Here is a 16198-nt window from a genome sequence, read left to right as displayed (position 1 = left end):
TAATCAACTGTGGTGGACTGAAGCTACACCAAGGGATAATCAACTGTGGTGGACAGAAGTTACACCAAGGGGTAATCAACTGTGGTGGACTGAAGTTACACCAAGGGGTAATCAACTGCGGTGGACTGAAGTTACACCAAGGGGTAATCAACTGTGGTGGACTAAAATTATACCAAGGGGATAATCAACTGGAAACATTACTGCATCAAAAGACATCATTTTAAGTGCCAATGAAATTTAATAAAATAGAAGCTGATAATGTGTTTTTGGCAAATTGATAATATATAAGAAAACAGAGAAAAATAAAAAAATGGATACTATAAACAATTTTGTTAGTTTTCCTACAAAGGGAAACCAAGCAATAGCTGGGCATAAGAGCGCCTAACATTAATCTTTAGAATGGGAGAAAGAGCAAAATGTTTGACTCAATAACAAATGAAAAACTGCAAACTTAGGAAGGAAAGAAAACTGCTAGAGTAATAACTGTCCCGGATTGATTCAGAAGGCAATGGAGATTTCAAATGGAAGTTCCTCTGCAAAAAGAAATAACACGGCAGAATGTGAGTATAAATGACAGCAGATGATGAGTTTACAGCCCTCTGTCAATTGCTTCAGTATTCTCAGAAAACTAAAAATCAAGATCATTAACTGGGATTACTGAAGAAAATCAGGGAAGTACAACAATTCAGCGTTGAAGAGAGCAATCATTTCAAACACAGGACATCTATATTCTTAAAACAGTACAGGTTTCTGAGGGGCAAAATCCATGTATATTTGCCTACAGTTGTCTAGCACTCAAGAAAATGCTTGAACACAGCAGGGCATAAATAAGTGTGTGCTGAACTAATTAAATAAGTAAGCCAGCCCTTTATAGAACAAAAGACTTTTATTTCTCTACACAATCTGGCTACACAATCCATAATATGCTTAAGCTTTAATGAAAACCTAATTCATAAAGGGAATTTTATGGGTTGAAAAAAAAGGAAACAGGCCAAGCAGGTGGCACAAGCCTTTAATCCTAGCACTTGGGAGACAGAGGCAGGTGGATTTCTGAGTTTGAGGCCAGCCTGGTCTACAGCGTGAGAAACCCTGTCTTGAAAAAAACAAAGAAAAAGGAAAAGAAAGAAAAAAAAAGGAAAGGAAACGAAGGGGAGGGGAGGGAAAGGGAGGGGAAGGAAAAAGAAGGGGAGGGGAGGGGAGGGAAAAGGAAGGGAAGGGAAAAGAAGGGGAGAGGAGAAGAGGGGAGGGGAGGGGAGGAGAGGGGAAACAGAATTAATTACCTTGATAAGATTCAAATACATGAAATAAATTTATTAGATAATCTCAGTACCAAAAACTAAAACAGATCAACCCCTCACTGTATAGTTGAGGAAATGAGGCCAAGAGGTCAATCTACTGCTATTCAAGTTCACTAAAGGTGTCATAAATTCTACATATAGAAAAGCTAAAACAGAAAACAAAAACAAAAGCTTACTTTGCCATGTTTTGCCTTCACAGCATTACTTTGGTTGTCTGTTTCTGTCTTCTTGGTATCATCTTTTGGTTGGTCTGCCTTAGCTTTGTTTTCATCAGCAATTAAGTTTTTCTCAGTTGCACTACTTGAATTATATTCCCACTTCACAAACTTCTCTTCTACTATGCCCTTCAGCTGAAAGTCATCCATTCTTTTTGGGTCAAAGCCTTCAATCTATATAAATGGGCATTCCAAATTAGTAATAAAAAAATTATTTAAAAAAAAAAAAAAAGAAAGAGAAAAAGATAGAGAAACTAGAATTCCACCTTAAAATGTTTGAGCACAACAATCCATAAGAACTACACACACACACACACACACACACACACACACACACACACACAGAAATGCAAACTCATGCTTACCCAACTTCCAAGTAAGCAAGGAAGAAGAGGGGGTTTTCTTTGTTGAAGAAAAAACATCACCATCAAAGCAAAGCAGTAAGAAGGGATTCCACCATCAGTTTGGGAGTCAATATAGCACAGCTGCAAAATAAAATAGGAAAAAGTTCTAGCATTGAGCTTTCTTCACTCATGTGAAACACAGTACCTTGTTCTTTATTGTTTTTTGCTTTGTTTTGTTTTGTTTTGTTTCTCAAGTCCAAATAATGATGAAACCTAAGAAATAATCTGAAATCTTACCATTCAGAATATAATACCCACATTACTAATTCCCTAAACACATCTCCCATGTTTTGATACAGGATTTTACTGTGTAGCCTAGCCTTGAACTTGCAAGCATCTTGCCACACTTGCCTTACATGCTCAAGTGTTAAAATAAATAGGGTTTTGGCCCTATTCTTATCTCTGGGAATATCATATGCCATAAAGAATTGGTTCCTGGGGCTGGAGAGATGGCTCAGTGGTTAAGAGCACTGATTNCTCTTCCAGAGGTCCTGAGTTCAATTTCCAGCAACNACATGGTGGCTCACAACCATATGTATTGGGATCTGAAGCCCTCTTCTGGTGTGTCTGAAGAGAGCAATAGTGCACTCATATACATAAAATAAATCTTTTTTTAAAATAATAATAATAATAATAAAGAACTGGTTCCTATGGACAATCTTTTTCAAAACTATAAGGGTCAGTGTCTGATGACGGAAGTTTCTCCCAGTGAAGAATCTTGTTCAAATTCCCCTCTCCAAGTGAGCAGCCACGGCCACTGCCAAATCCCTCTGCAATTACGAAGTCTTTTATTTACGACAATTATGTTTACTATAGAACTATTTTAAATTATTTGTGTGTATGGAGCCATTTGCTTCCCTTCTGGCATGAGAACATGACTATAGTGTAACAATTAAAAATCCAATGTACACCGGGCATGGTGGTGCACACCTTTAATCCCAGCACTCAGGAGGCAGAGGCAGGAGGATTTCTGAGTTCGAGGCCAGCCTGGTCTACAGAGTGAGGTCCAGGATAGCCAAGGCTACACAGAGAAACCCTGTTTCGAAAAAAACAAAAAAACAAACAAACAAAAAAAAACCAATGTAACCCAGTGTGGGGATGTATGTCTTTGATCTCAGCACTGGGGAGGCAGAGACAGGTGGAAAGTTCAAGCTAGCCTAGTTTAAAGAGTGAGTTCCAAGACACCCAGGGCTACACAGAGAAACTGTCTTGAAACAAAAACAAACAAAAAAAGCCAACCCCAATATAACAACTCATTATCATAGTGCTCATTATATATAGCTCTACATTTAAACTTTTAGTTATCTTTAGTCAACTATAGTTCAAAAATATTGAAAAGAGGGCTCAAGTTATAGATCAGTGCAGGACCCTTGCCTACGATGAATTAGACTCTGGGCTCATTCCTCAGAGCTTACATGAATCAAAAATAAAGTGTTTTAAAAAATAAGTAGCCAGATGTGATGGCGCACGCCTTTAATCCCAGCACTTGGGGGGCAGAGGCAGGCAGATTTCTGAGTTCGAGACCAGCCTGGTCTACAGAGTGAGTTCCAGGACAGCCAAGGCTATACAGAGAAACCCTGTCTAGAAAAACCAAAAAAAAAAAAAAAGAAAAGAAAAGAAAAAGAAAAAGTAATAGCTAGCAGGGCAGTGGTGGCGCACACCTTCAATCCCAGCACTCAAGACAGGCAAGAGGATCTATGTGAGTCATAGCCCAGCCTGGTCTACAGAGGAGTTCTGGGGTAGCCAGAGCTATACAGAGAAACCCTGTCTTAAAAGTCAAAATAAACAAGGAGGAAGATGGAGGGAGAGAGGGAGGAAGGGAGGGAAGGAGGGAGGGAGAGAGGGAGGGACGGAGGGAGGAAGGAAGGAAGGAAGGAAGGAAGGAAGGAAGGAAGGAATAATTTACTCTTTAAAGGGAGATTAACAGCACTTGTCCTTGTAGAGGACCTCAATTCAATTCCCAGCACCCACATAGCAGCTCACAATTGCCTGTAACTCCAGTACCAGAGGCTCCAACACCCTCTTCTCACTTCCTCCTCCCCATGTCCCAGACACCCAACACATACATTTGAGAAAAGCACCTGTACACATAAAATAAATAAATTTGAGAGAGTAATGTACATAAATTAAGTGGAAAATTCCAAAAATAAACAATTTGCAAGTCTAATCTACTGCACTGTCATAAATGTTCTATTTCATTATTATCTTACTTATAAATTAAACTTAACCACAAATGTGAATAAAGAAAAAAAAATAGTATTATAATGGTTCAGTGTTAGCTACAGTTCCAAACATCAACTTGAAGGATGGATAAAGGAACTTACTACATGCATAGGAAATCTTATTTTAAAGTCTATGATGAAATCAGTCACACAATTTTCCATGTGGGGCAGCCAACTACTTTCTTCTACACATTATAAATTATACGTCAAAACAAGAAAAAGCTTGACTTATTCTTCGGTTCCACTTACCTTAGCCCAATAGCGAAAAGCTAGCACTAAGGGAGTGAAGACCGGTTCCACTTTGCCAAGAGCAGCAAGTAAGTCAGTTGTGAGACACGCCATATCATTTCCTGCACTTACTCTACACAGTAAAGCACTATGAACAAGAAACAATTCATTGTATTAATGCCTTTAAAAGAAGAATGCTTCAAAATCCCAGACACTACTCTTTTCCATCATGATATATTAATAACTGAAAGTTACTACAGGGACTGGAGAAGTGGCTCAGTAGTTGAGATCCCATACTACTCTTGTAGAAGACACTAGTTTCATTCTTAGCACTCACAACAGATATACATGTTAAAAAAAAAAATAATTAGTCTAAGTCATAGTAAACCATTTCTTCTGTTTATTTATTGTGTATGATCGCATGTGTGCCATGATGTACATGTGGAAGACAGAGGACAACTCGTGCAGCTGGGTCCCACAGATCAGGCTCAGATGATCAGGTTTGGGGACTAGTGACTTTATCCATGGAGTCACCTTATCAGTCTACATTTGGGGGGATGTAAGGACAGGATCTTGTGAGCTACCATTAACACTAGCATACTTCTCTCTTAGCTCATTCTCTTTTCCTTTGTCCATGATTTAAAAAAAAAAAAAAAAAAAAAAAAATCAACAAATTTACTAGCTATATTTCTCGACTTTAATTTCTTATTCAAGCTTTCATAATGTTGTTGGTGCTTTCAATTTAAAGATTAGAATTTACTTATTAATCCATGACTCATGTTGTTGTAGAAGTAAAACAGGAGCTACAAGTAGAATGAGAGGAATATAGTAGAGAATATCTAGAAGAGGAAAGGGAATAGGAAGAATGAGAGAGAAGAAGAGAAGAGAAGAGAAGAGAAGAGAAGAGAAGAGAAGAGAAGAGAAGAGAAGAGAAGAGAAGAGAAGAGAAGAGAAGAGAAGAATGAATCTAAAGCTGTATGTCCCATATAGGCAGTTTAATACAAATTAAAAAAAAACAAAAAAACAAAAAAAAAAAACAAAAAAACACTGTTTTCTGTTTTATTGTGACATGCCAGAAGTCAAATGCCTATTTTCCAGTATTGATTTTTGCCTTAAAGGATATAAATTTGTATAAATCCTTACCCCCTCCCAGTCTCAATTTTCTAATGTAGAAAATAAGGAAGTTAGGTTGAAAAGATGGGTTAGCCAGCCTGAAAACTTCAGTCCCATCCCTTAGAATCCATGCTGGAACCCATGGAAGGCTTTGAAGGAGAACACTAAGACTATAAAGTTGTCTTCTGCCCTTCACACATGTGTCAGGGAAAGCAAAGATTCCCACATACACATTCAGTCTACTTAAGTAGATCACCATAAAACCTTCTGACTTTAAATAAGAAAATACAATGTTGGACTACAAGAAAAAACAACTGAATAATCAAAGAACATCTATTTTTGTACTGTTGCCCCATGTTGATCTCAAGTAATATTCAGCCTCCAACTTTTTTTTTTAAAAAGACAAGCCCTCACTATTTAGTCTTGCCTGGTCTGGAACTCACCGAGTACACAAGGCTGGCCTCAAAATAATAGAGATCCGGGGCCTCTGCCTCGCCAATACGGGGTATATAAGCATGCACCACCAGAACTGGCTAATTTTCCTTTTTCAAAGGAAAAATACTTTTACCCTCTCGGGCCTAGAGACATCTGACCAGAAAGACAATGAGTCATGGTAATTAAACAAAAACTACATTGTAAAAAAGTATTTCTTACACTATTAATTTTGTGTGTGTGTGTGCACATGCACGCACATCCTTAAATGGATGTCAGAAGGCAACTTTTAGGAATTGGTTCTCTCTTTTTACTGTGGATGTATGTCTCCGGATAAGCTCAGTTTTTCAAGCTTAGCAGTAGGTGCTCTTACCACTAAGCCAACTCACTAGCCCCTCGATTATAACAGGCAGTAAAACCTTATCGAGAGTGGCTATTTCTTAATTTACGTTTATATGTCCAGAGCAATATAATACTTACACAAAAGTAATTGTTCTTAGCACTGTTGGGTGAGTAAATGAATTTACACACAAAAAAAGAAAAAAGTGTCTTACCTAGAGTGTTTTTTTAATTCTCTGCTAGCTCAATTTCTTTTTTTTTTTTTTCTTTTCGTTTTTGGTTTGTTGAGACAGGGTTTCTCTGTCTAGCCCTGGCTGTTCTGGAACTCAATTTGTAGACCAGGCTGGCCTCGAACTCAGAAATCCGCCTGCCTCTGCCTCCCAAGTGTTGGGATTAAAGGCATGCGCCACCACCGCCCGGCTACTCAATTTCTTAATCACAAACATTTAACGTGCTTTAATAAATGACATATAAACCTAATAAGAAACCTAAGGCACACAATTTCTTCTCTTGAAGTTGTTTGCCACAAATCTAATTCTTTGTATGTTTTTTTTTTCTTTTTTTTTTGGGGGGGGGCACACCCTGTGTAACTGTCATGTAAGTGTGTATGAATAATGGCTTATATGGAATGCAAGGGATAGACTCAGATTGTCAGGTTTATGTGGCAAATGAGCTATCTTGCTGACCCTGGGGTGGGTGTGCATATGCATGTGAATATGTGCTTCCACATGTATGTACATATGTATGTATATATCACAAACATGGACAGATAACCAGAGGTGCATTGTGGGTATCTTCGACTATTGTTCTCTATGTTTTATTTAAAACAGGGTCTCTCACTAAACCTGAAGCTCAACATTTTAGACAGGCTGGTTGCCCAGCAAGCTTCCTGCTTTTTCCAGACATAAGATGACCCAGCTTGTTATCTCAGTGCTGGGGTTCCAAACTCAAGTCCTCATGTCTCATGTTTGTGCAGGAAGCACTTTACCCACTGAGCCATCTCCTGAGCCCAAGGTTTGTTAGTTTCTATAAATACCTTATTTTCTTCATTACCAACCTTTTCCGATCTTTGCACACCACAACAGGAACTTTAGCATGAAAATCAGATTCCACATCTATATATAATGCTAGTAAGAGGGGGAGAAAGTAAGTTAATGTCAATATTTCTAAGCAAAGAGTAAGTAATAATTTCATTCTAAAATTCACTCTCATTACTTCTGAGAATGAAAATACTTCACTCTCATAATTCACTCTTCTCATTATGAAAATGAACCCAAAAGAATTTCTTACGTCTACTGGAGTCATTTGTTATATGCCACAAGTCACAACTATAGTATCAAATATTGTCTGAAAAATCAGAAGCACAATAAGAGGAAAGGGCTTCTAAATGTGAATATTCTCTAAAATGTGAATATTTCCAAGTAATTATGGAAACGTCACGAATATACAGCAAAGAGGGCATATCACTTACTTTTGAGGGCTATAGCCACAGTAGAAGTATGCTTTGCTTTCAAGTACAACTCTTGACCCCACCTAATTAATATTTCCAAAATCTGCCTAATGGAAGCTTCTAAGGAGACATTAACATGGGAAGAGCATATGTCTGCCAGGGAAACTACCACCAAAGTGAACTTCATGTCATAAATCCCTACCTCAGGGCCTAGGGATAGCCCAGCAGGAAAAGTTCAATCCCCAGCACCCATGTGTTAGAATGAGAAAACGAGCATGCACAGGTATATAAAATAAATGTAACTTAAAAATTAAATATAAATACCTACTTTATGTAAAAACACATGGATGACATTTCATTTGGAAAAAAAAAAACTCAAAAAAAAATGTCAGTAGTACGTAATGGGTTGATTTATGATTAAAAATAAATACTAGAAACCTGTTATGTCAGAAATATCTTTATACACAGTGACTATGGCAGTAACTTAAAACACAAAAAATTTTATGAGGTTTGAAACACAAAATATGAAAACAAATCTTGTAGATAGCAGGATTCTACAGGAAACGATGAGAATATTAAATAAAACATACTTTAAAATGCTTTTAAACCTACATGTAACTTAGGATGATCTCTGATATGAAAGAGACGAACGTTTTAAAGTTGTAATAGGCGGAACACTTCTCTATAATTCTCAAGAAGCAAAAACCATTATATTTAACTCATATATATGATATGCTTTTAAGTTTTTGTGTATTTAAAACAAGTATTTACTAGCAGATGCAACTCAGTTAAAATATCTCTATGTTATTTCTTATATAAATTAATTTCCTAACACAATGGTAACAAGCACATAAATGAGCTAATAAGATGACTCAGCAGATAAAGGTCTATGTCTCCAAGCCTGACAACCTGAGTTTGACTCTAGGGACCCAGAATGTATAAAAGAACAACTACCATGCATACACCCCACCACCACCACCACCACCACCACCACCACCACCACCACCACCACCACCACCACCATCACCACACACACAAACTAAGTAATTTAAAAAAAAAGAGAGAGAAGAGAAGGATGAGCCAACTAATTTACTAGGGTATGATATATAAACTGGGGCGTGTTTTGAAATTATTTTTATTTTGCTTGAAAGTATTTTACCTATGTAAATATGTATGATTCAGTTGATATAACACAATGATTACTTTAGGCTACTATCATTGTTTTAAGTAGAAAGAAAATGGTCAGGCATGATGGGAGAACACTTTTAATCCCAGCACCCAGCACTCAGGAGGTAGAGGCAGGTAGATCTCTGTCACTTTTAAGCCAGCCTGGTCTACACAGGGAGTTCCAGGACAGCCAGGACTATATAAAAATCCTGTCTCAAACAAACAACAAACAAATGAACAAACAAGAAAAGTAGAAATAAAGCATGTACACACATCTGTATTCCGCATCTCTCTCTAATTTTCTTCATCAGTGACTTTTCAGTAACACGAAACAGGCCTATTTGTCTTTACTTACATATGAAATGGCCATAACATAGTAGTTCCCCCTTTTGCCTAAGGAGATACTTTCTACACTTGATCTCAGTCAAAAGGCCGAGAAGCAATGAGGAGATACTTTCTAAAATGCCAGTAAATATTTACAATCCAAGGTAATATCAAACCCTGTAAATGCTACCCTTTTCTTAATTATACATGCATATGATAAATTTTAATATGTAAATTAGGCACTGTAAAGGATTACCAGGAATAACCGAATAGAACAGAACAATACAACATAGAACAATTACATACATGAATGTGGATGCTTTTCTGTGCATGATATTGCAGAGTATCTAATAAGCTGGTAACTAGACAGCTACAAAAAGACTAGTGGGTGGAGCTAATAATAGAATGCAATTTAAAAATGAGAAAGGGCTGGAGAGATAGCTGAGTGGTTTAGAGAACTTGTTCTTAATAAGAACCTGGGTTCAGTTCACAACACCCACATGATAGCTCACGTCCATCCATAATTCTAGTTCTTTAGTATTGGACACCCTATTCTGACTTCTGCAGGCACACGCGCACACACGCGCACACACACACACACACACACACACAGAATAAATACTCATACACATAAAATAAATTTTTTCAACAAAGAATCACTTGCTTTGAAAATGTTCCCCTTGAGTTTTAGATGGTGGTTGGATACAGGTTACCACAGACAGCGAAACTGAGAAAGTGACCGCAGCTCACTGACAGAGCACATGCCTAGTGCAAGGCCCTGGGTTCCATCCTGTGGTGATTTCAATATGCTTGGCGCAGGGAGTTGCATCATTAGGAGGTGTGGCCATGTTGGAATAAATGTGGAAGTATGTCACTGTGGGTGTGGGTTTTGAGATCTCATCCTAACAACTTGGAAGCCAGTCTTCTCCTAGCAGCCTTCAGATAAAGATATAGAACTCTCAGCTCCTCCTGCACCATGTCTACCCGGATGCTGACATTTTCCTGCCTTGATGATAGTGGACTGAACCTCTGAACCTGTAAGCCAGCCCCAATTAAATATTGTCCTTTACAATTTTGCCTTGGTCATGGTATCTGCTCACAGCAGTAATACACTAAGACACATCCCTAGCATTGAAATACATATATAAATAAGTAAATCCTGCAGAGAGACATTAAAAACTACTTTTAAAGAATATAAAAGCTACTTTTAAATTAGATGAAGCACTTACATTTTTTAAATTTTCAACTTTGATACAGTTTATCTAACTTAACCAACATGTAAATTACATTACCTGGTATCTTACTAAATAAATATACATACACGCACGCACACACACACACACACACACACACACACACACACATATATACATATATATATTCTTATACATGGTAGCAATTTTAACTTTGCTAGCCATATGTAAACAACACAGTGCATGTGGTTTTAAAAAAAATAGATTTTGATAAAAGAAAGCCCAAGGACCTTACCACTTTTCTTCAGAATTCCAAGCACTTGTATCAGAAGATCTGGATGATTCATCTAAAAAGTTTCATAAAATGGACAAACAAAAGGACAGTGAGAATTCAATTTGATTAAAAAGTAACATTAAAAACTCATGCTCTGGATTTTAAAATATTACCATCAGAATAATATTTTTACTTTTATATCAACAAATCTTATTTAGAAAAGTAGAATGCAACAAATGCAGAAAAGAAAAAATAGAAAAGTTTGCTAAATGACTAGAAATTTAAATGCCAAATTTTCATTCAAATCAAACATCTTTGAGTATAAAGTACTTAAAAAGGAAAACTTTAAGCATTGTTCTGGCTATTTTATGTCAATTTGGCACAAGCTCAACACAGTTGGGAGGAGGAAACCTTAATTAAGAAAATGAGCACTAGACAGGCCTGTAGGCATGCCTGAAGGAATTTTTCTCCCTTGATTAATGTGGGAGGGCCCAGCTTACTACTGCAGAATGGTGCCACCCCTGGGCTGTGGTCCTTGGAGCTATAAGAAGGCAGATCATGTAAGCCATGAGATATAAGCTATTAAGCAGTATCCCCTCTATGGCCTCTGTTTCAGTTCCTGCCTGCCACTAATTTCCCTGGAGAATGGACGACAAACTATTAAATGAAATAAATGTTTCCCTCCCCAAGCTGCTTTGGTCATGATGCCTTAACACAGAAATAGAACCTAAAAAACATAAAATTCTGACTTGTAACATTTTAAAAACTGTGTTACTATATGTAATGGGGTGGGGTGCATGCCACATATGTAGAGGCCAGAAGAAAACATATGTAAGAGTTGATTCTCTTTTTTCCAACTTGCTATGTGTTCCAATGATGTGGGTTCACCAAACTTGTTTGGTAAATAAGTGCTTTACTCACTGAGACATCTTGCCAACCCTTGACTGATTTAAGAGTTTATTTGACAAAAATAAGCAAAGCTATTGCTAAATATTATTTTTTTATTAGATATTTTCTTTATTTATATTTCAAATGTTGTCCCCTTTCCTAGTTTCCTCTCCGAAAAAATATGGAATATGGAACTCTTCACAAATTTGCATGTCATCCTTGCACAGGGGCCATGCTAATTTTCTCTGTATTCTTCCAATTTTAGTATCTATGCTGCCGAAGCACATTCGAAGCACATGGAATATTATATCGTTGCTAATAACACCACTACTAATAATAACCTAACTGCTACTAATAACAAATAACTGCTAATAGCCTATTACTTCTTATAGAAATATTTACATTTATCAGGCCATGTGCTTGAGTTCATCTCATATAACCTAAAAAGTGGGCCAGATGTGACAGAGCACACTTTAACTGCAAGCACAGGGCAGACAGAGTATCTCTGTATCAAAAAACAGATACTGCACCTCATTTGGAACCAAGGGATCATATACTCCAGATGTGACCCGGGTTCTTAGAAATACCACTTATGGCCTAATGTGGTGCTGCATTCCTATAATAGCAGCATTCAAGAGGCAGAAGCATGAAGATCACTATAAGTTCAAGGACTGAGTAGATTGGGAAACCCTGATTCAAATAACCAAAAACAACTAAAAACTGCATTTAGCCCTGTTTTTAAATTCAGGAAAAAAAAAAAATCAAGTAATCTGTTTTTTACTCAGCCAAGTTTTTTTGTTTGCTTCCAACCCATAACCGTGAGTCAGGGTTTCTCTTTGTAACAAAGCCCTGGCTGTCCTGGACTCACTTTGTAGACCAAGCTGGCCTTGAACTCACAGAGATCTGCCTGCCTCTGCCTCCTGAGTGCTGGGATTAAAGGCGTGTGCCTCTATTTCTGGCCGTATTTAGTCAGGTTTTAAACCCAGCTTTCTTGTTTCAATCTTTCTACTTCTCAGCACTGCTTACCAGAAGTACTAACTAGGAAAGAAGCTCAGATACACCCTCCCTTTTACTACTTTTCTCTGTTGGCTTTTTTTCCTCCCTTATTTGAAATGTAATAGTAACTTTTAAAAACTATTTAGTCTTCATGGTAATATTCCATGGCCAATGGTTTTTTCTTTCCTCCTTCCCTTCTGTGAAAAGATAAACCATTAAAATTATCAAGTACTATAAAGAGAAGGCTCTTTTTCAATTACTTACCTTGGGAGGAAATTTTATATCTATATTAACATCACTGCTTTTCAGAGCAAACTTTGTCAGAGATGAACCATACAACCTCAGTGAACATTCTGGAATAAAGGAAAAAAACACAAAAGCATGAAACTGCAAGTAGGAGTTTTTTTTTTGTTTGTTTGTTTTTCGAGACAGGATTTCTCTGTGTAGCCTTGGCTGTCCTGGACCTCACTCTGTAGACCAGGCTGGCCTCGAACTCAGAAATCCGCCTGCCTCTGCCTCCCGAGTGCTGGGATTAAAGGCGTGCGCCACCACGCCCGGGACAAGTAGGAGTATTAAAACAAAGCAAAACAAAAAAAAACAAAATACTGGAAACCATAAAGATGGCTCAGCAGTGAGGAATCCTTGTTAGTCTCATAGACAACCAGAGTTCAATTCTAGTATCCAATGGCAATTCACGACCCTCTGTAACTCCAGTTCCAGAGCATCCAACACCTCTTCTAACCTAGTAGGCATTCTCACACACAGACTACTCAGAAATTCATGCTAGCCCCCATACATACACATCAAAAGGAATAAATAAAAACATATGGAAACTATACATTACTTCAATCCCATGTCTTTTAATTCTGGTATATTGATTTTCACAAAACTGGCATCCTTTCTAACTGATCTATAAAATAATAACAAATGGTACCATAATAACAATTATGGGTACCAGAACAAAGAACAAGAGAAAAAACTACCATAAAAGTTCAATCTTTAAATTAAAACAGTTCATTTAGAAACAGTCTAAAATTATTTAGCAAGCAAGTATACTCATCTAGCAATGCTACTGTCACATAATGTATTCTGTTAGATACTTACAAAAAAACCAACTTTAAGGAAAGGATCAGATATTCAGTATAAACCCTTTTTCAAAATACAAAGTAACTACAATTCAACTGATGCTGAAAATTTAAAACACAGAAAAACTTTGTGGCTATCAAGATAAACAGAAGCTACATGTCTTTCTCAGATTATCATACCTGTTATTACAAAAAATAGGCATACTTTTTCAAAGGATCCCATCAAAGAACAAGTGAAAATAACATGTGGAGAGGGCAATGACCAGGCAGAGTCAGTGTCTTAGAAAAATTAACATTCATATTCCGTTGTATTCTTTTCAAACTTAAAACTATTTAAGCGTCACTGTATTATTAAAATCATAAAAATGTAAGTTCTGTTTTGAACAGTTCTAATCAGTATTCAATGCATTATTTAGGTAGAAAAACATTATTAAGAAAGAACAGGCCGGCGGTGGTGGCGCATGCCTTTAATCCCAGCACTTGGGAGGCAGAGGCAGGTGGATTTCTGAGTTCAAGGCCAGCCTGGTCTACAAAGTGAGTTCCAGGACAGCCAGGGCTACACAGAGAAACCCTGTCCCACCCCCCAACCCCAAAAGATTTTTATTTAATGATATTAGAATGTCTATACTGAAAATAATTAAAAAAAAAAAAAACACTAAAATCCACTCAAAAATTATCTGTACTCAGGAGCTGAAGATGTTCATTGGTTAAAAACACTTGCTGCTCTTACAGTGGACCCAAGTTCCATTCCCAGAACTCCACCAAGAGGCGCCCAATCATCTGTAACTCAAGCTCTGAAGGATCTGATACCTTCTGGCTGCTGAAGGCACCTGGCACATGTGTAGCAAACATACACACACACACATTTTTATAATAAATAGACCAAAGTAGAATATACCTGACCAGTAAGAAATTACCTATGTTTGGCATTTAAAATCTTTTTCTCATACTACAAAATTATATGACTTCCTTTTTTATTAAAAAGTGATGCTTTAATAGAAGCAATCCCTAGAGAGTAAGATGGCAAAGGTGCTTGCTGCCTAAGGGTCAGAGGTCCATCCTAGACCACAAACAGCACAAGGAAAGACCTTGTCCTCTGATTCAACACTTACATGCCCAGGCATAAGCATTCATATAAACACACAAACAAAAAAACTAAAATACAAAAAGGTCATTCCTATCTCACTTTGATTCATCTACTCTTAAGAAGCAAGGAAAAAGAAAAAAAAAAGGAGGAATACATTGACTTTACCCTTTTACCCTAGTTCAAGAAGAAGTAAAAGAATATTTTTGATTCTATGAATTAAATATATAAAATGAATCTGGTACCTGGTAAAAATGTCATTATAACCTTTGACATTTCCTCCACAATGTCCTGGCGGATTCTGAGGTCATCATCTGTTATTCCTTGTTCTTTTGCTAATTCAACAACTGCAACACTTAAAGCAGCCAAGTGAGCAGAGGAAGGAGATGGAAGAGACCGAAGTTCACTCTCTTCTTGTTTTTCCTGTTAGTATAATGTTTCACAATAATAACAAAGTTTCCACTTTAATATCCTTATACTTAAGAAAGATTAGGAATAACAAATATTTATCTTCTGCACATGAGAAATAAAACATGCAATAAGTAAGTGAACCAAAGAAAAACTGTTGCCTTTAAGTACAGCAAGGGAGTTTACTAGTAAGTATTTTTTAAACATAATTTTAATTTTTTTGAGATTATAATTATATCATTTTATTAAATTTAAAATCTGCTTTACAGCAAATGTAGAGAGAGTTCAGTGGTTAAGAGTGTGGTCTGGGGCTGGAGAGATGGCTCAGCGGTTAAGAGCACCGACTGCTCTTCCAAAGGTCATGAATTCTAATCCCAGAAACCACATGATGGCTCACAACCATCCATAATGAGATCTGATGCCCTCTTCTGGAGTGACTGAAGACAGCTACAGTGTACTTACATATAATAAATAAATAAATCTTTAAAAAAAAAAAAAAAGAGAGAGCAAGTGTGTGGTCTGCACCCAGGCGGCAGTGGCGCACGCCTTTAACCCTAGTACTCGGGAGGCAGAGGCAGGCGGATCTATAAGTTGAAGCCAGCCTGGTCTACAGAGTGTGCTCCAAGACAGTCAGCTCTACACAGAGAAACCCTGACTTTAAAAAAAAAAAGTTAACAAATTTTGTGAAGGACCCCACTTCAGTCCCCCAGTACCCACATCCAGCAACTCACAACTGCTTTATAACTCAATCTCCACGGGACCTGACACCCTCTCCCGGACTCTGCTGGCTCCCATAGGCAGCACTCACACACAAGTATATAAATAAATGAATAAATATCAAAAATAACAATTTTAAAAGAAAAAGATTTTTAAAATTGTTCTACTGTACTATGAAGTATATAAAATCTGAAATATCTATATCAAAACTAACACAAAGGCTGATGATTCTGTAGCAGCTCTTAGGTATATCAGGAGGTTATCAATCATATCTAATCAATGCAGACAGTATCAAGTCAAATGGTTTTAAGAGTACTCCCAGAGAAAGTACCCAAGGAGCTGAAGGGATCTGCAACCCTGT

General features: G+C 37.2%; 1 protein-coding gene and 1 non-coding gene across 8 annotated transcripts in view; both read right to left on the bottom strand.

The window, feature by feature from the left end:
* The window catches only part of Tut4 (terminal uridylyl transferase 4), a 128268-nt gene that overhangs the window by 51534 nt on the left and 60536 nt on the right, over window positions 1-16198 (bottom strand). For all 7 annotated transcript variants that reach the window (XM_029539463.1, XM_029539461.1, XM_029539466.1 and 4 more), the window contains exons 5-11: window positions 14958-15135; window positions 12808-12896; window positions 10681-10732; window positions 7309-7378; window positions 4389-4515; window positions 1879-1998; window positions 1475-1687 (exon numbers count right to left, since the gene is read on the bottom strand). In XM_029539463.1, coding sequence (XP_029395323.1) covers window positions 1475-1687; window positions 1879-1998; window positions 4389-4515; window positions 7309-7378; window positions 10681-10732; window positions 12808-12896; window positions 14958-15135 — 849 coding nt within the window. The remainder of the gene's footprint in view (window positions 1-1474; window positions 1688-1878; window positions 1999-4388; window positions 4516-7308; window positions 7379-10680; window positions 10733-12807; window positions 12897-14957; window positions 15136-16198) is intronic.
* On the bottom strand, window positions 11730-11834 carry LOC115064369. The gene has a single exon (XR_003844189.1). It is a non-coding gene; the product is annotated as a U6 spliceosomal RNA (small nuclear RNA).

This window comes from Mus pahari, chromosome 6 (genome assembly GCF_900095145.1).
Source record: "Mus pahari chromosome 6, PAHARI_EIJ_v1.1, whole genome shotgun sequence".
NCBI lineage: Eukaryota > Metazoa > Chordata > Mammalia > Rodentia > Muridae > Mus > Mus pahari.
Note: the sequence above shows the minus strand (reverse complement) of the source record. Positions and strands in the feature narration are given on the sequence as shown.